Here is a 19,565-nt window from a genome sequence, read left to right as displayed (position 1 = left end):
AAATATATGCTTATTATTTAAGACTAATTTTTTTTGAATGGCAAGGAAACAATCTTGGATAGAAAATACAATAATATATTTTCAAGTCGAAGATCATAACGATTAAGATGATTTTATTATCAAAATAATTATATGTATTGTTGAAGTGGCAATTGCAGTATTTAAACAAGACTGTAATATTGTTGGAATATAAGATCATTAAATGCTTCTAGAGAAGATTATAGATTTTTACGTATATACAAAGTACTGAACGCGTTAATTTGAGTATATAAGAGGTGATCTGACACGTTTTTTTGTGCACTTTTTACGAGCTATGAAAAACTATCGAGGGAACGTCAACCAACGTATCGGTTTAGATTTTCTTCTCTCTTTCTCTCTCTCTCTCTCTCTCTCTCTCTCTCTCTCTCTCTCACTCTCTCTCACTCTCTTTTTTCTCTCCATCTGTCCGTCTGTCTGACAGATTAAAAATGTCAAAAACGTGTCTCTGTGACGTCCCGCGCGAACAGCGAATCGCTTTTTCCTCGGATGGAAAATGACGCGCGAGAGAACCGGGGCGTCTCTGATCACAGCAGTAAAGGCGAGTGTCGCTAATTGCGCCCTCGGCTTTAAATATTTTGGCGCGCCCGAAATTTGGTGGCCGCGCGCGTTAAGACGCCTCTGATACAAGACTCCGCGCGCCAACGAGTTGCGCAAATATTTACGATCGTCTCGCCCTCGCGAATCTCCTCGGGCTCGGGCGCTTCGCCGTCGTTACGCGCGCTATAGGAGATCCATTTTTTTCCGTATTAAAATAAAATTAAACGGAGCACCGTGACGAGAGAAGAATGGCCCGCATGAAAAATCACCGTCCACCTCTTCGCGAAGAAAGGATATTACGGATGTTACGCTTCTTCTTGCTGGAATCGTAAATCTTTCCCGCGCCGCCGTTGAGTTTCGTGAGGTTTTACGAGACGCCAACTGGCTGCTCTCGTCGGGGCCGATAATTTCCTTCCTAACCGATTCCCCCGTACATTATTGGACGCGACATTTATTTTTGCATCGCCAAACGCACCGAGTAGACGCATCCGTGAACAATCGATTAGCCTTTAACGTATCATTTTGAAACATGCAACATTTATTTCACATTACCAGGTTAAGTTTACAATTTGTTATACATATATATATATATTCCATTAATACAACCTTCACCAGTTTATTATAATTTATAGAGGAAAGTCCTCTATTATGAGATAGAATTCTAATACGAGATAACAGGTTTTCAATCACGAATCTTTTTTTCGCAACGAGTACACGATCTAACAATCAATTTTCCACTAAACAGATTTCACCCCAAGGGCAATAAATTCATGGTGAAACCAACAGATGATCTAGCGGAAACTCCGCTATATTGTATTAGGAGCCTGTCTCATAATAGGAGACTCCACTACTTATGCTGCGGCAGAAGTTTTCGCCTATGTCGAATGTCTCTCGTGCCTGACGACAATCTCTCCCCCCGAGCGACACCGAGACCAGCTCCCATGATCGGCGGCGTCGCCAATGTCCGATGGTTTTCCAATAAACTCGCGTGGCTCGCGCGGTCTCATCCGTGTCAATTAGGAGCTAATTGATTTCGAGTGTAAATCTCTAATGCACAGTAAGATTTTTCGACGGCGCCACCGTTTCGATCGGTGTTGCGGTTGCGGGGGGGGGGGGCGGGGGGCTGCGAGCAGAGCTTGCAGGCGAAAGCGGTTGTTCCCACAAAATTTACGACGACGAGAGGGCTAACCCTCCTTTCTTATGGCTCCTCACTCGCATTGCTCCGTTTCTCTGCCGTTAATGAGTCCCTATCGTACGGCGCCATATGTTTCCCCGACGATACTGTTTGTTTTTTTTTCATTTGAAGGCGGGGAAGGGGCGGGGAGCTTTTAAGCCGGTCGTATACGTCTCGCTAGCGTTCCGAATCCGCGTGTAAAATGTAACTTAACCGCTTTACTACATGCGTCCCGCGGCCGCGGCCGAGTCGCCATTAAATGTCCAATTTTTTTTTTCGGGTTTATGTTATATTCATGCGTGGACAATGGATGGATGTACAGCGGGGGGAAAATTTCATCGGCGCGCGAAGTACAGATAAGCAAACAGATATCCGCTGGATATTGGCGATGATGGGAAATCGATCATTCGATTGATGCCGAGCGCGCTTATTGTTCGGCGAGGCGGGAAATTTTATCGGCACACTGTCGTCATGCACAGAGACGCTGTCACCTCTTTCCTGCGTCGTCCAATTTTTAACTGGTTGAGAGAGTGGTCGCTTCTACAGAGTCTACAGTTCGCCACGTTCCCTTTACTGCGCAGGAAAAGACGTGCGATTACACGTTTCAAGTAGCATGCGAGTACGGCTGGAAATTCGTATTACATACCGCAGAACAGATGTGCTACACAGACTACTCCCGGACCGCAATCATCATCGTTTTTGCAGAATTGACGTGCCTGCCGTTTATCCGACTCGACGATCTCCCTTCTTCGTCTGTCGAAGTCTGGGAGATGTAGAGATACGATTTCTGATTCGCTCTTAAAAAACACACGCAGACATTATGCAAGATGATCACGAGAACGTGTAGAGATGCGACGTCGCCACAAAATCGCGAGTAAGGATATTTCGAAGAGCTGCAACGAGCACACATCCAGAAAGAAGATTTATTTAGGTCAAACAAATGAGACACGTTGAAATCACGTTTTTGTGAACCTACTAAAGTGTTATTTACTTGTGCTGAAACATTTGCTATTGTAGATTTGAAGAAATAGATGTGCATTTTTTCAGAGATTCCAGTCGAATAAAATTTTGGTCAAGTTAAAGAAATAATTTCCTAGAAATTAAATGAAAAGTCTAGCAAGGTCAAAATTGAAAGGAAATTTGTTTGATTTCAAAGAAACTTTTTTTCTGGGTGCAGGGAGGAATTGCGACGTGCGAGATGAAATTGCTCACGGAGTCTGTGCTGGAGTCCTCCAGTTCGATCACTCGAATGTCCGGTTTTCCCTAAGACGTGACCAAGTGAGATTAGCACATAATCACTGTGTAACACTATGGCATGCGCTTCGCGACTGAACGGCAAGATTAAATCGATTCTCCGTACCTTCTTGTCGTGAATGATACATGACTTGGCCAAGACGGTGTATATTAACAACGCGACGAGAAGAAGTCGGTTCATGCTGGGCGGCGCGCGTTTAACAGAATTGCGACGCTTCAAGACCCGCGAGCGCCTTTATACCGAATCCCGAAGCGCTGCTTGCGAAATTGTCCCATCAGCGTGTTCTTATCGAAGCGTCGTTAAAGCGCGCGCGCCTTCGGTAAAATGGATCGCTAACGTTTCTCTTAACTCGACCGGAAATTACGCAGAACGTGGACGACTTCCGACGTTGCGCCAAGTGTCCGTGGGACTTGCCGCTCATTCTCGCGCTTATTTATCTAAATTAGAAAAAACGGGGGGGAGGAGCACGTTGTTAAGTGTGTCGACGTGTCGCGCAATTTTCCCGAGCGCGGATAAAACCAGATCTCCGCTAGCTTAGTTTTACGGCCGTTCCAAGGTGTCGCAATCGATCTTATCAGCAAAAAGTATAATATTTTCGACCGGAGTCCCCGTCAAAAGTTATTTGCGCTTCAATTGAATCGCCAGAAGCATTTTCTCCGGAAAATAAACTCGGGACAACGTCGGTGCTGACCCGCACGCGGTGTAACCGCACAATAGTAATAAAAATATCTTATCGATTATTTCGAAACGTTACGATCGCGTGGCTCGTAGGTCTACGTATCCTTATTCGATTTCGCAGTATTCCCCTAAGCGATATATATTTTCAGTCTCTCCTCGGGTCCTCGGGAGACAGTGGGGATACTTACTGTGCATTTTCCGCGGAATACCGCGCTACCTTCCGTAAAATAAGAAATACGAGACGCTCGTTTCCCGCTGCTCTCGAGGAGGTCCGGTCCCAGGAGTGCAGTATGCATTTTCGCGCTCTCCCGCGCGGCTGAGTGAGACGATACGACGGTGACTTTTCATCGGAGATCGACTTTAATGACCGACCCGCTCGACAGTCGGCCGCGGACAAAGAAGCGTTTTGCCTTTTAGTTTTGCCCTCTCGGACGAAAATGCGCGCGAGGGAAGAAGAAGAAGAAGAAGGACCGGAGTTACGGACATCGGGATTAAAACCTTTAATCAGCCGCGCGCCATTAACTTTGTTAGCAAGATACGTTGCGGTAATTGCGGAGTAAAAAGAGGGGAAAACCAGCGCGGAAAATCCGGCGAAAGAGTAAAAACTGCGCCGTGTGCCGAAGTGTTCCGGCCCTTTCGTGTTTCTTAAGCGCATCCGAATGATTATCGCGCGCCCATTAGCACTTTAACTCACGCCACTCGCTTATTACGCGAATAATAATCAAAGATGTTTTCAGCCGCCGGCGAAATGGCCACATTAGGAAATTGCACGTTCGGCATCGCGCATATCGTTATTTTCGCTGCCTCGTTATCTGTCTTTGAGGGAGCTCTTTCATTCGCGCCGATATATCCGCGTATGCTCGCTGGATACATTCGTGTTTGCCTCCACGCGCTTGCTTCGAACGCGAAATCACTAATATCTTGTTATTGTTGCGTCATTAATTCAGAAATAGAATATTATAGGGGGAAGATTTGTTATTGCATTTTCCATAAAACGAACTTTCCCAATGTGACTAAATATGAATTACGATAAAATTATCCGAATTAAAAAATTGCACGTTTCTGCTGTGAAAATTAATTATTATTCAAACATCGGACGAAGGAAACGCCTTCTTGTGAGAAAGACACGCGGAATAAGGAAACGTTAGAAAAGCGAAGTGTAAAAAGCAATTGCAAAGGCTCGAATTATCTGAAAGAAAGTGTTAGCAGGCGTGTCCATTACACCGTGTGTGCTCTCGAGTGGTTAATTCTTAACACTGCGTACTTAATAGCGAGGGAAGTGCAGCTGTTTACATAGCACCGTGGCTACTGTTGGCGAAGTTGTCGCGCGAAGGAGTCCGAATTAGACGGTGGCAGAGTCCTCGACGGTCCGCCGACGTGACCGGAAGTCCTTTGTTCGCCTTTGTTGATTGACGAACAACGTGGAAACTACTCATTAGCTTAGCAAATAATACTCTGCCAAGTACGGCCCTAACCTTTGGCTAAACAAACTCGCTCACCCCATCACAAGTGCCCCGTTTCATATCTTTATTTCACTACAGCATGATTTGCTTGCTTAGCGGTTACCTTTTATTAAAAGATCAAAACGTCGTTATTTTATCATGAACGTAGAAGCACAGAAATAAACAGTGTAACGCCCAATAATCTCGATCCAGTTTTTCAATTTGTACCGTTCTGATATTATTAAGATTTTATAATACGTAAAAAGTAATCCGCTTGTTCGAGCGGTGATCGGATAAACCGTTTAGTTCGGGTATACACTCGATCACAAAAGTCCAAGAAATTGAAGAAAAATATGAAAAAAAATGTGCTTCTAAATACGAGAATTCTATTGTCTCTTATTATGAGAATATTCTTTTTAATGACGCGAGGATGAATTTGAAGTAAATAAGCGATGGTCGAACTCATAAATGTCGTGCCATCAATACACCCGATCTACTTTATTTGTGCGCGAGTGAGGGACGAGATGTTCGACGAAAGAAGCTGGTTTGTTCGAGTTGCTGACTGCTTGAGGAAAACAAATTGGAAATAGTTCAGAAGAACAAAAGCAAACAGAGCTGCGGGCTTTTCTTGGCGCTCGTTGACTCTGCGGAAAGAAATGCGCGGACCAAATTAGTTGGAACAGTCACGGTCCAGACGACAGGTTGTGAATGATGAATGAATGCTGTAGTAGGTAACACCCCGGGAAAGGTAATTTTGAAACTTTTCCGCGGTAAACGGCGAGTCTAGACACCCGTTTGTGAGAATAGTACAAGCACAAATCTCATAAACTTCAAGATACAGAGGGCTAAGCACTCAAGAGAGGGTAGACTACAAGCATGCTGTTGCTCTGTCACGAATCCGTTTAATAATGCTAACTCAAGCAATTACAGCAATAACTAGCGCAACACTGCCAAGTATCTTTTCAACTCGAAGACTGCCCGAATCTGTGCGTTTATTTTATGGAAGATCATTTTCAAAGTATATACAGTTCTCCGTATATTTCTTCAACTATAATTCTTGTATTTAGAACCACACTTTTTTTTCATATTTTTCTTCAATTTCTTGGACCTTTGTGATCGAGCGTATAACCGACACTTCAGTTTGAAGGTGATCTTCGCAAAGATTTGATCAAATGCCACAATTAAATAGATAAAATGAACGATAAGGAAAGGTAATGTTCTTTCATTCTTTTAAATCCAAGAATTTTCATTTACGAAAATATACAGGCAATAAACTTCATAATTATTAGACATAAAAATTATTAATAATTTGTATTATCGCTGAAAAAGATATTGAGGTAGAATTAATTACTTCTTTCAAAGGAAGAAACTTAAAAATCTGAATAAACGTAGCGTGTTACTTTATGCTTTGCAGCCTGCTCATGTACATTTTCCAGAAGCGATTGCTAATCTTGTTAATCGCGGAAGACCGTCTTCGTGGAAGAGTAGTCGAAAAAGATGAAGCAACAATCCATTTCGTTGTCGCGCTACACAGTCGACACGCGAGAGTAAGTGCGAGTCAAACGAATCGCAGATTCGCCGGGATCGTTTGTATATTTAGACCATGCTCTTAGCATACAACGCCGTTTCTCTTTTTCTGTCCCCCCCCCTCTGTCCGTCTCTTTTATTTTTCAGTCTCAAATTGCCGAACGTACCTCTCAAGGAAATCTAAATAGATCGATAGCTACGTTAATTCCAACGCCTTTTCACACTTTTCTTAGGCCCCGTAGACTTTTGCGATCGAGTGTATGTCCCATCTAAATCGGTTCATCCGATTACCGCTCGGACAAGCGGATTACTTTTTACGGATATCACATTTTTCACTTTGCGAAAAGCAAAAAATTATTTAACGCCAGTCGCAGATCGTGTGCTCGAGTGTGTGCATGTGTCGGCGTACGGGCGAGTGGATACAACACATGGACCGCTATATTCTCGAGCGCAGCGCGCTCATGCAGTATTCATTCGAAAGCGTTTAATAACCAATACCGTCGGCGAGCGGAATGTAATATTTTTTTATATACCTGTATATAAAAAAAGAAAGATAAAAAACGATGAAAATCCGATATATCGGCGTGCGAGGTGCGCGCGCAGGGCTCCATGGACGGGGTCACGATTTGTTTTCATAGATTTTTCCTCGGACATTATCGCACGTCGGACGAGTGCGAACTTTATCCCGTCCCAACCTTGTTCATCGGCGAAATAATCCAGAAATAACCCAGCTTCAACTGCGATTGTCGCTGCAAGATCCGGCAGATGATGATTAATGATAAAATCGGACGCGCTTATTATTAAACGACTGATAAAAAGGTCTTGCGAAATTATTCGATATCGATATACTATATCGTTCGGTGGGACATTAGCGATATCGATCGCACGGTACAGAATCTACCCGAACGGGACGCGTGCGTGCACGGATGCACGCACGCGGAATCCATGGGAAAGCGGCTTAATTGAAGCGATTATCCCCTCGTTCACAAAGAGATAGCGACCAGCATTTCGTGATGCACTTACGTAACGATTAAGCCGGCGTACACACGGCTGAACCGAGGATGTGTGTGTGTGTGTGTGTTCGAGGCATATTGTTATCGATGGAACTAATGCGGGACGGAGATTGGGTCCTGCGGTAGATACGACGTGCCCTCATCATGTTTAAAGCGGCCCTGACGTGCGGCGGTCTCCGCCCAACGTCTCGACTCTCTAACGAGCGGTGCTTTGTCTTATGATCGATTCAAGTGAGGCGGCGAAACTTTACGGGAAGCTTGCCTATCGTTAAATCAGAGCTCCGACTGAATGCGAGATTCGTGGATTTTCATTCTCTTTCGAATATCTACGATTGAAATTAGAAATGAAAGCGACGAGAAACACTTTCGTTGATTATAGTTATTTGAATCGTTACGCGCGAAATTGGGATTTTCGTGACAATTACGCGCTCTACGAGCACTTTTGAGTCACGTTGCCGCAACACCTTTCCCGGGGAGGATTTCTTTATTCAGGGATGTGCCGCACGAAATCAGATCGAGCGGCTTACCCTAGATTCACGAAGAAGACCGATTCGTCTTTCCCCGTCGACGCCTTGTCGTCTTTCGGGTTAGTGAACCAGCCGCCTAACAGTTTCCGCCCTCGCGCCTCTCACTCACCGAAATAATATGGACTAATTTCGGCGGGCATCCCTCGGGGAGTATCCCGGGGGAGCAATAAGGGGGCCAGCGTTCGCCGGCATTGAATTCTATCCATTTGTCCGACCGGCCGGTCCACGGAGAGCAGCCGCGAAACTTCTAATATCCCCATACGTCACGCGTGGACATTATTCTGACATGGCCAATCGCAGCCCTTTCTGCTGCAATCGCTACGAAAATACGCGGGGGGTCATTTAACCCTCTCGCACCCGGTGTATCCAGTCAGGAAATTATTTCTTTACAAACAAGACGCTTCCTCCTATCGCTGAAAGAAAGGGATGCGTTTCTGGTTTCAAGAGCAAGATTATTATTCATCGAACACGCCTATTTGGTTTGCGGATTCCCCATATATCAAGTGCATATCCATCGTAGGCATTACAGATACACATACTCGGAGGCACGATAAATATACCTGGCCGAGAAAGTTCGTGACTTAATCTGCAAGGGTATCTCGATTGTATACAGTTGCGTTACGCTATTCGTGGATTTATGGCCCTATTCGTGCCTCGTGCTTTCAGACCTTTCCACCTTCCGTATCGATATCTGTACGTGCTGCGTAATAACGCGGTATGTGGGCGGTGAATTTCCGTAATGGTACAGACTTTTCTCTGAAAGAGACCCTCCTTATTTTGAAAGCTATATTCACGTACCGAGTATCGAGAAATATGCAGGAGAGAGGCATTAATGAGAGAGGCAGAGAGATGTTATTGATGGAGGATGGAATGAAAAGATTTGCATGCAAATGTGTTTAAGAAATAATTGAATAGATGCATATGATAATAAGATTCTTCAACTAGCTCTCCTTCTCTCTTTCTCTATAATTTATGTCATTCTTTTCTTTTGCAATTTTATTATTCAAATATTTCCTTGGGTTTTTAAACGTAATACAATACGCTGTAAATAATACATGTAATGTTTGAACGCTTGAGAGTCTCGCCTCCCGATTTCTCTCCTCTTTATAAATTAGTTAAACATAAAAAAATGTTATATACATTTTTTTTCTTGTAAAAACGTACCAGAGTTAATTTTTTTCATTAATTTACGTTTAGCTGTTACCCATCCGATTAATTTAACGGATGCCAATTTCATTTTATTGCGAAGATTCGCGGCTAGATCGGCGCGATAAGGATTACTTGCTCTTTGAAAGACTGAATCCCTCCTGTAGAAACATTATGGGAATCTTCCCGCGAATCTATGGCGGGGAGGAGGCCTGAAAGCTGCATGACGGCGGATATATTTCGCTTGCGCGGCTTAAGGATACTATTCTTCCCGCCGTCTAAAGCGGAAATCCTGGGCAGCGTGCCGTCGTCGAGATTCTCGAAGTGGAGTATCGTGTTCGGATATCTCTCGTGTTTTCTGCGCCGAGTTGATCGCGTCGCGCAGACCTCGAAAGAAAACGCGAAACTCTGCCGTGAATACGAATCTCTCCGTCATCTTTGAGCACTTTGGATTTAGACCTCCGCATCTGAAGAGACTACCTTAAACAAACTAACCCTCCTTTATCCTTCGAAATGCTATGCACCTCGGGAAGAATTCTCGGGAGAATTTCGACAATTTTTCAAAAAAGAAAATGTACATATTAGTTTGCTCAATCCGATTACGGGCTTCAGTGCGACTCAATCAAATAACACAGTGTAAAGTGATCGCAGAGTTAACGTTGAGATTTTATCGAGTTAGAAGAAAGAAGAATCGTGGATATTTTATAAGAATAATTTGAGATGCGGTATTTAAAGAATGCTGCACCTTTGTGTTCTTCTCAGATCTAATTTGTTTTACGCCGTAGAAAAATTAGTTTCTCAACGAGAAAGAGAAAGATGTTATTTATTATTAATATCAATAAATACTAAATTATCTTGCCACTGATACAATTTATACACGGTTTCAACAACTTCAACGACAAAAAGATTGAATCTGTAACGAGATGAAATGGTTACGAAGAAACCACCGACGAATTTCTGCAGATAGGAAAGAGCCGCGAGGGACGGTAGAATAATAAATCTTACTACTCCGCCGTCCGACAGTAGAATTTTGCAGCGGTGAAGAAATTTCAGCGCGACGACGACGGCGGCGACGCTTTTTCCTTCTCGATATGGGAAATACGTCTAATGGAAGAGCGGACGACAGACGTTACAGAATGTCTTAAAGGCCATCGATTCGGGCGAACCTGTCGGATACTTGGTAGTAAGACTTATCGCACGTCGTAGAACGGTCCCGAAGAGACAAGGGTCCTCCACGAGTAGGGCAGTTTGTCGAAACCCTCGGCGACAACTATCTTCTACAGCCAGTGGCTCTCTCTCGATAAGTGGCTTAGTAGCTCGCCCACCCCCCCCCCCCCTCTCTCTCTCTCTCTCTCGTCTCCCTGTAGCTGCCTCTAGTTGTCCACGTTCGAGAGCGATCCCTCGGACGCGCGGCAACGATCAAATTATCTTTCCTTTTTCTCTCATACGGTCAAAAATGTGCCATGTCGAAATGATTCTTTCCATCGGCACGTACGCGAGTCTCATTCGTAGAGATAGTGGAAATCGGCAGTTTCTTGCAATCTGTAGATCAAGGATAAAGTAGCGAATGCTGGGGAGGATAATTTGATTGAATTCATGCCGTTTATTTTAATTGGCAGAAAACGAGGCGCGTGGATGGAAACAGAAGGCAGTAATTGTTTCTTTCGACCTCGTGGTCCTGATCTATAAATTAACGGCTCTTTCGGGCCTCTCTTCTTAATTGGGCCGCGTATTAATCCCCCTCCAGGATGCGACCGCAAGGATTTATTTGCGGGTCGGTACGAAGGGGAAAGAACGGCGGTGATAAGCGAGACACAGAAACGTGGAAGGACACGTGGGATTACGAGGTCTTAACTGCGCGTGCCAAAATAGACGAGGATCGCCCTTCGCGCTTTGATAGAGGACCTTCGAGATATAAAAAATCCAAGAGAATCTGGATTATTTACCATCCAATACCGCTCTATGATTCTTATTCGCGATAAAAAAATCTCTAAACAATTCGGATTTTTCGGATTTATATTACTATAGGCGATTAGGAAGGAAAATTGATTATACCTTAACTTAAATAGCTTCTGCCGGAGAGAAATTTGAATAGGTGACATAATATTGAAAATTGAACGAAAATATTGGGCAAATAAAACTTTAATTTCGTTTAATCTATGCGTTAATGATATGTGTATAATATATATTGAGACATGTTATTAATATTTTGTTACGCAGTTTAGTGCAATTTTCTCCAAATATTTTCGAATTCGACTCATATTTGCAGAAATTAACGGCGCGACATGATACAGATGAAATATAATCGCGCGTTTATCCGAGTTCGCCGATAAATAACGTTGCGCCGGATCTTGCCGTTGGAACGTTACTCTGAAACATTACGTTAAAATACGCATTAATTGCACGCCGTAATTTTTCGGCATGCCATTTGTCCCGTCGAATAACGTGCCGCGACTGAGTGAGTACACAAAGGGGGAAAGTAGACAAATTTGATCAACGGCTGCGACACCTTGACGTCCTATTCGTTTCCGGTTGTCGCGTCAGCTTGCTGGAAGCGGCTAATTAATAATAAGCGCTTAATTAAGCGAATGGATGCGCGCTTTTGTCGATTGCGCTAGCAGATACGGACGAATATCGCGTCTCGTATACGAGAAAAGTCTATTCGAAAGCGTATTTCATGCACGGAAAAAAACATTTAGCTGCTGTAGCTAAAACTTGGTAAAATAGGGACAGCAAACGGTTTGCTGTCGTAGCAAAATATTGAGCTATCACAACTAAAAATATTAGCTGTCCCTATTTTACCAAGTTTTAGCTACAGCAGCTAAATGTTTTTTCCGTGTGCGACATTACATTGTGTACGCGCATTTGTACAAACGGATGTGCGCCGCACGGTCGCATGATAATGCAAGCTGTTACTGTAAACGCAATTATTTGTAATGTTTATAATGAAAGACACGCGCACACATTTATTTGTGGATTTACGAAAAGATAATAAGTTTTTTAACGGTTAAACAAATCCGCTCTTTTTTAAGTGATTCGAATTTTGCAGAATGTTAGAAAAAAGTTTATCTAGCATTATAATCTATCAGTGTTCTGTATCCAAATTTTTAAATATCGTTGTACAAACCTTTGGAAATACTTTTCATCACAAAAAATGTGTAACAAAATGTTACTTGATTCTAAATCACTTACACTGAGAGAAATGTCCGATTAAGTAGAGGATAACTCAATTACATAATAACAAACGGATATATCCGATGAAAAATGTGATCGGTTTTTCGATCAAATTTCATCGGTAACTGCATTTCATTGGATAAATTTCATTGGATGTATCTAATTTAATCGGAAAACATAATGGGCAACACTATTTAATTGGTTTATCCGATGAAAATTGTTCTCAGTGTACAGATAGTTAATTATGTAAGTTTGTGTTTCCGCATCTCTTTCGAACTAATTCTATTTTAATTCCAATTAAATTTTATTTGAAACTTCAATTATATTTCCGGCAAAGTAGAATGTGTCGTTTAAGGGAAACGGCAAAAAAACGTGTCGTTGTCAACGACACGGCGTTTCATCGCGAAGACTTTTGAATGGCCCTACACGTCTCTTGTTGGCTGAGGGAAGTTAAATAGGGGTGACTAGAAGAGACTGTGCCGTAACGATTTAGGAGTGCGCTTTGACGTACGGCTGCCTCCCGAAAGGTCTTTGTGAGTAAATATATCGCGAGCATCCACGCAGACGCCGCACAAGGGATAAACAGCCGCAGAATCCATCTTAATTTTGGAACGCGACTCTCGCAAAGTGTAGTAGTACTCGTGTTGCGATGGAGAAAGTGAGGCGCGACTAATTGAATCACAGGAATTAGCGCGGTGCGGCCGCGATTTGCCGCGAGGGTGCTTTCGAAGATTAATGAAACGATCTCGTTAACGGTCGCGTCACTGGACCCGTTCGATTGTGCTGCTCGATAATGCTGTTGTTACCTTGCAGCCCATTATTATTTTTTAATTGCAATGAATTATTGATATTATTAAGTACGCTATAATAAGGATTACGAAGTCATTTTCTATTTTGGTGCGCACATAATACTTTTACGCGCACAATCTGCCGGCTAACTAGATCGTCCTAACTCAGCCAGAACCACAGGCAGCTTATCGACTTCCGCTTATTACCCACAAATTCGCGATTAATGGCCGCTGGATACGTGTATCTGCGCCGTCTATAGACGTGCGCGAGTGCGTGCATCGCGATCTCCCTATAATCGCGCGCTTGTGCGATTAGGATGGAATTTCAGGACGTGCTTCGCAGACGTCCGCGAAGGGCGCGGGTCGTGGGTGCGCGATAATTAATAAACAAACTCATAGATATGCGATAGGACGTCCACGGGACGTCGCGTGAGATTTACAAGGGGGACCTTTCCCTCCGCTTATCCTTCGCTTATCGCCGATTAGAAACGCGAGCGCTCGCGCGAAGCACGGGCGACCTTCGATCTTCGTTTCGTTCGCGCGGAGTGGCCTTTTATTTTGCTTCCTCCCTGGGGGGTTGAGGGGTGGCCCGGCAGTTACTCGGGGGTTAAAATGCTTTCGGGCGCCGACGGGCCCGAAGTGTGTAGGGCGAACGAAATGTCGTGCTTCGCGGTGAAAGTCTCGTTGCGTTGCGTAAAAACAAGGGTGAATTACGAGCGAAGGGTGCGTCCGTCTTGTCGCACTCCTCTCTCCGTATCTACGAGCCTGCGTTTAGGAGCCGGATAATTCGAGCGATACATTTGAATTTGCCGCCATTACCTCGACGATCGTCGAAGGACTCCCGTTTATCCTCGTCCTTCTCTCCAGGGATATTTCCATTAGGTAATTATCGCTTCAGCGGATAATCGAGTCTACGCTCTTCCATGCGTTTTGGGACAGATTTATTTCCGATTGTGGTAACTGATTCAAAATGATAGCTGGCACGACGTGGCACTTGCTCTCGAATGCCCAGAACATATTCTTACGTCCGCTTTTGCGCTGGATAACTTTGGAAATAAAATAAAATAGAGACGTCAATAAATTTCGAAAGACTGCGGCACGTGAAACGCGTACGTACGGTGACTCTTTAATACTGCGTCCAGTCGTTTCTCAAATATTATAGTTTTTTCCTCATTAAAATATTTTTACAAAAATCCGAATAGTATCTAGAGAAGAATGGAAGAAAGTCCTCTGTTATGAGATAGGATTCTAACGCGAGATAGTAGGTTTTTTTAAGTCCAAATTTAATCGCAAATCTTTGTCGCAACAATATTGCACGATTTAATAATCAATTTTCCACTAAACAGATTTCACTCCAAGGGCAATGAATTCAAGGTGGAACCATGATGCCTGTTAATTTAGCGGAAACTCCGCTGTCTCATAATAGGGGACTTCACATCTATTCGATGAATACTGTAATATTAATAACGTTCGTGTATGATTGATCAGTCGTTTATTCGAGAATAACGGCTCGGTTGATCTTCAAGCATAACCAGCGTACGATTTAAAAGCCGAGGATCACCGTAGCAATTTCCACCGAACGGAAATCGCAGGATCTCTCTTGCTTATCTTCCCCGAGTCTTCGTGTATACGCGCGAGCGTTCGCCATTGCTGGAAGGGCCGTATTTCTTCGATTATCTCGTGCATGCGCATCAGGACAAGCGAAATGCAAGTTTTATCATTCGCGCCGTAATTAAAGCTCGGCCTGCAATTAGTCCCGATTAAGCGCGCCATCGAGGGGGAGGCTTTCTTTTCCCGCGAAGCGGAGCGTTACAAATTGGTGACGCATTATTGCGTGACCCCGTAAACAAAAATCTCGTCCATCATGCGGCTCGTATGTCAGGCCCGATGTACGTCACTCGGTGCGCATAATTTAATAATTATTTTTCTCGCTTGGTTGCAGGTAAGCGATGAACGCGATGGCCTACTTGCCATGGGGAGGAGTTACGCTCGTGCACGGTCGGGTTGCAGCGACGTGAAATATATAGTGAGTCCTTGCGCAAGAGTAAAAATATTGTCACGGGCTGACTCCGTGTAATTCTCCGTTTGTCTGGCCGACACGCGCGCATCTAAGGAATGGCGTGCCCCGTTACGTTTTTGCGGCGTTGCGCGATAAATTGCAAGCGGGGGGGTCGGGTAAACCGCCATTTACGTAAACATGTCCGCTCGCATTCGCGCCACGCTCGTGTGCGTCCCGGGCGAAGAGGATATATAATAAAACACGTTGAGGGATCGATACGCCGCGAGAAGCTAAGTGGATAACGTAATGGTCCCGGGTTAACGTAAGAGCGTCCAGAACGGCGCCGGAATTTCAGCCATTCTTCTTGGGATGCGTATTTTTCGAGAGGGGTGAAAGGGGGTGGGTGCGAGGGGTCGTCCAGGTCGCGCGCGATCTCGCGTAATCTTATTTGCAATATATCTCCGCGGGAGGAGAGTCGCGACGAGGGGGGAGAGAGAGAGCCTCGATCCGTCGCTCCGTACTTTATAATCTCGCGTTCCTCGTCGTCGTCGTCGTCGTCGTCGTCGTCGTCGTCACCGTCGTTTTCGACGTCGTCTCGTCACAAGCCCCGCTTTCTCCGGAGGTACGACATACTTTTACGAGAGTGCTCTAGCGGGGCCCATAAATTTCCCGTTTTACGCCGGCCGCGTAAGCGTTTCGCCGCTACGGCTTTTCCACGGCTTCCGCGAGGACAATGCATCGGCGATGATCGGGAAACAATGCCGCGCGGCGTCGCACTTTTGATAACTCCGGCGGTTTAGGCCTGCGTGTGACTTACGGCGCAAGTTCTCGATCGCGAAAACCACCCCGTCGCCTGCCGCCCTGCGGTGGCGCAACCGTGATTCCGTCCTAAGGGGGTGGTTCCGAGGGACCGTTTACGCCTTCCGCCACCACCCCGAGCCCCCCCTCGGTTTACGGTGGTTTAATTATCGACTGCGCGAGTCGGGAAGGCGAAAAGGGAGAGAACGCGCGGGCACGCCGATAAATCTCGACGGCTGTGCCCCGCGCCGAGAACGGTCGGGGGCTGCAGTTGCGAAGGAGCGGCGCAACAGTTCGGCGAAATCGACGTCTTCGAATTTTCTCCCCGGTCTCTCTTGACAAATTCACCCGCGTCGCATTTCACCCCGCGCGACGGGCGCGCGCGCCGCGCTCGCCGGATAAATTACGCTCGCGCTAATTTCGGACGTTTCGACATTTGATTCGGTGATAAACGGCGAGGAAGGGTGAAAAAAAAGGCGGGCGATCTTAAAAACAGAATTTTCCCGCGAGGAAAATCCAATTTCTCCCCGGGGGCGCGCGCTCCTTCGCCGAAGTTCGCGATAAGTTAAATCGGAATTAACGAATTAAACAGTTCAACGGACGGCTTTAAATAAGCCCCGCAAATGCGGAGAGAACTTCCATAATCGTCGGAAGTTCGATGACTTCTAGCAGATATATCCCGCGAGAGGATGGCGATGTTTTATTTTGAGATGTAGCCTCCTCGCAGAAATTATAACTTTTTAAGAATTGCAGCAAACTGAATCAGGCTATTATTAAAGCTGTTCTTATTGTAGCTGATCTACGTGATAGGTAACTGACGCTTATTTCCACGACAAAGAATATCTAGCTCCTCTCATTTTTCCTCGTCGATTCGTCTAATTTATATCCCGCGATAAATAATAGCGACTTCTCCTTCCACTCGAGCTCCGGAAAACTGTACTCATTGTAAAAGACCATTTTTCATGCCGGCCTCTTGAGGGCACTTCATTAAGATAGCCTATCAAATGACGGTCCTCCGAATACTCCGACAAAAGGCCGTTTCCTCGGCCTGACCTTGTCGAAGCACAGCTGGACCCTTGAAACACGTTCATGAACGGTCCGTACCGAAGGGCTGAGGTTCTTTCCCCGAGACTCTCCGACGCGAGGCGAGTGGATGGAATCGATTTTCCCGACTTCTCGCTTTGGCACCGCCGTCCGGGAAAATTCGATCGTCGATGGAAAACACTCTTCCTGAGGGCTCCTTGCCCGACGGACAAAGAAGTCTGTGTTAACTAAGATGATTCTTAGCTCGGCCCTTCGTCGCTCGAAAGCTCTTCATCGTGAGAATCTTTGGTCTCGTAAATTAACGACGCGAATCAGAGATCGTTATTATCGTTAAGCTAGCGCCACACTATGCGCAATTCGTAATGCGCGATCCGTGATTCGCAGTTTATCATTCGTAATTTGTTATTTGTCATATCGTTCGTGTTAACTTGGACAACTTTTAACTTTTACCTGTCATTAAAGGACTTGTAGCACAAGTCTACAATTAGTCAAGTTTCAATATTAGTAAAAAACCACTATTTTCGTAAAAAAACCGCTCGGCTAGCGAATCACTGCGAATGGCGAATCGACCAGTCTTTCCTCCACACTATTCACGAATATACGAATCACGAATCGCGCATAGTGTGGCACTGGCTTTTACAGATTTTTATCGCATGTACTTTTACAACGTAAATTTTACAACTAATCAGAATTCTTCAATGTCGCCGGCGGTAATTAACATTGTCAATTTTACAATACGATTTCTTATTGTAAAAGTCGTATATGAGAGAAGATATAAATATCCGATGCGAACGAGCAGGGTTGAACTTTTACGTATTCCATATTTTTCTTCTTCGCACGAGTGTACGATAATCGGCCGGTGCGCTTCCGGAAAAATGTCAATCGCGCGCCGACACGAAATTAGCAATATATCCGTCCTATTTAGTTTCGCGTCACGTTTTTGCACACAGCATCTTCCGAACACGACTCCCCGTATCCGTTTTATCGACTTCCGAGCGAGCGGCTACGATCCGCGGAAATGGGGTCCTAAAACTTCGATACTTCCTTCCTCCCGGCGACAAGGCGTCGTCCCCGACGATCCTGGAGATAAGCTTAAAGACAATAGGGTGCGCTAGTAGGAAATGACAGCTCACGGGGCTCGCAGATCTAACCCAGATTAAGGGTCGTGAAATCTTTCCCTCTATCACGTGCCCGCACACCCCCCCCCCTCATTTCCCCCGGCCCATCGTTTTTCCCCGCATCGTTTTATAAACTTGGCGGGATCCCCACTCGCGAGAGTACCCACTTGAGTTTCCCGAAACACTTGCGGAGCTACACGGTTGAGGAGGGAATAAAAATCGGAAGCGGGGGGGGGAAGGGAGGGAAGAGGGTGGAACTGAAGGGAAGAAAGCGGGTCCTAGCCGATGTATCCAAATCCTTCGCGAGCGAACGGAGGCACGGCGCTTATTCGGAGAGGTAAAGATGCGTTGTACTTGAGAAAACTTATACTGTAATGGCGGGCTCGGTCCCTCTCGTCTGACCGCGGCGGTTTTTCCTTGCCTTGAAAGATTATCCCTGAGTGGCGGTGCTCGTGTCCCCGAGCATTTTGCGTGTAACGCGACGCGCAAAGTGGCGGGATAAAAACCGCGAGAACCACGAGAAAGGTATCTCTGAATGTACTTGAAAGAATATTTGCGTCGCTTACAGGGGATCCTTGGGGATCTATTGTGACGAGAGACACTCGTGATATACTCGCGACAAGAGATCTTAATCGTCGTAAAATATGAAATTAAAGTCGAATATAAAATTAAGGCGAAAACTAAGTCCTACAAGTTCATGTATGTACATTAGTTTGTTAATAAAACTCACAGAATGCGCTATTAGCAGAGACGATTGTGACGATCGTATCTAGAGACGTGATAGATCGCGCCAAGTATATTTTTTTCCTAAGACCAAATTTATGTACGCAATCTTTCCGTTTTTATAAAAATGCGGATACGACGAGAGGAAATCAAGATGAATTTAAGGGATCATTCCACTTTAAGGGGATGCTGGAGTGATTCTGCACTTTCGCACCTTTTGCACTTAAAACTGTCTGTTTCGTGGAAAGATTTGTATAATACACAAATTAAATGGCACGTGTACAGATGATCGAAAGCAGCTTGCTATTCCGCGGCTAAATTAAAGAACAATATGACATCACTGAAACTACACTGAGAGAAAAAATAGTCATTTTTACAAAAAAAATAGTCATTTTTGGAGCCAACCATATTTTTTATAATTCCTCCAACGTAAATTATGGTTGACCTAACAATGTGATAGTTCTCATAACCACAATATTGGTTGTCATAAACCAAAATATGGTTGGCTCCAAAAATGACTATTTTTTTTTCTCTCAGTGTAAGTTTGTAAGTCTAATAAAAAATAATAGTGAGCTACACATAC

The 19,565-nt window shown here is 44.8% G+C and overlaps 1 protein-coding gene across 1 annotated transcript; it reads right to left on the bottom strand.

Annotated features, from left to right (window-relative positions):
* Positions 1-1,358: 1,358 nt before the first annotated feature.
* Positions 1,359-3,235, bottom strand: LOC105568486. The gene is made up of 4 exons (XM_012024193.1): positions 3,111-3,235; positions 2,963-3,013; positions 2,397-2,547; positions 1,359-2,323 (listed from the first exon to the last, which is right to left on the bottom strand). The coding sequence occupies exons 1-4, from the start codon at positions 3,183-3,185 to the stop codon at positions 2,265-2,267; spliced, it is 336 nt and encodes a 111-aa protein (XP_011879583.1). The 5' UTR covers positions 3,186-3,235; the 3' UTR covers positions 1,359-2,264.
* Positions 3,236-19,565: the final 16,330 nt, after the last annotated feature.

Source organism: Vollenhovia emeryi, unplaced genomic scaffold (assembly GCF_000949405.1).
Source record: "Vollenhovia emeryi isolate VEMERY1.0 unplaced genomic scaffold, V.emery_V1.0 DF939129.1, whole genome shotgun sequence".
Lineage (NCBI taxonomy): Eukaryota > Metazoa > Arthropoda > Insecta > Hymenoptera > Formicidae > Vollenhovia > Vollenhovia emeryi.
Note: the sequence above shows the minus strand (reverse complement) of the source record. Positions and strands in the feature narration are given on the sequence as shown.

What these genes read in the sequence shown, in the direction of transcription:
- LOC105568486 (XM_012024193.1), bottom strand. Translation starts at nt 3,185, where the DNA reads ATGAACCGACTTCTTCTCGTCGCGTTGTTAATATACACCGTCTTGGCC. An exon ending in GTATCATTCACGACAAGAAG is followed by an intron (nt 3,014 to 3,110) that starts GTACGGAGAATC and finishes GTCACGTCTTAG; the next exon opens with GGAAAACCGGACATTCGAGT. An exon ending in AGGACTCCAGCACAGACTCC is followed by an intron (nt 2,548 to 2,962) that starts GTGAGCAATTTC and finishes GTGTTTTTTAAG; the next exon opens with AGCGAATCAGAAATCGTATC.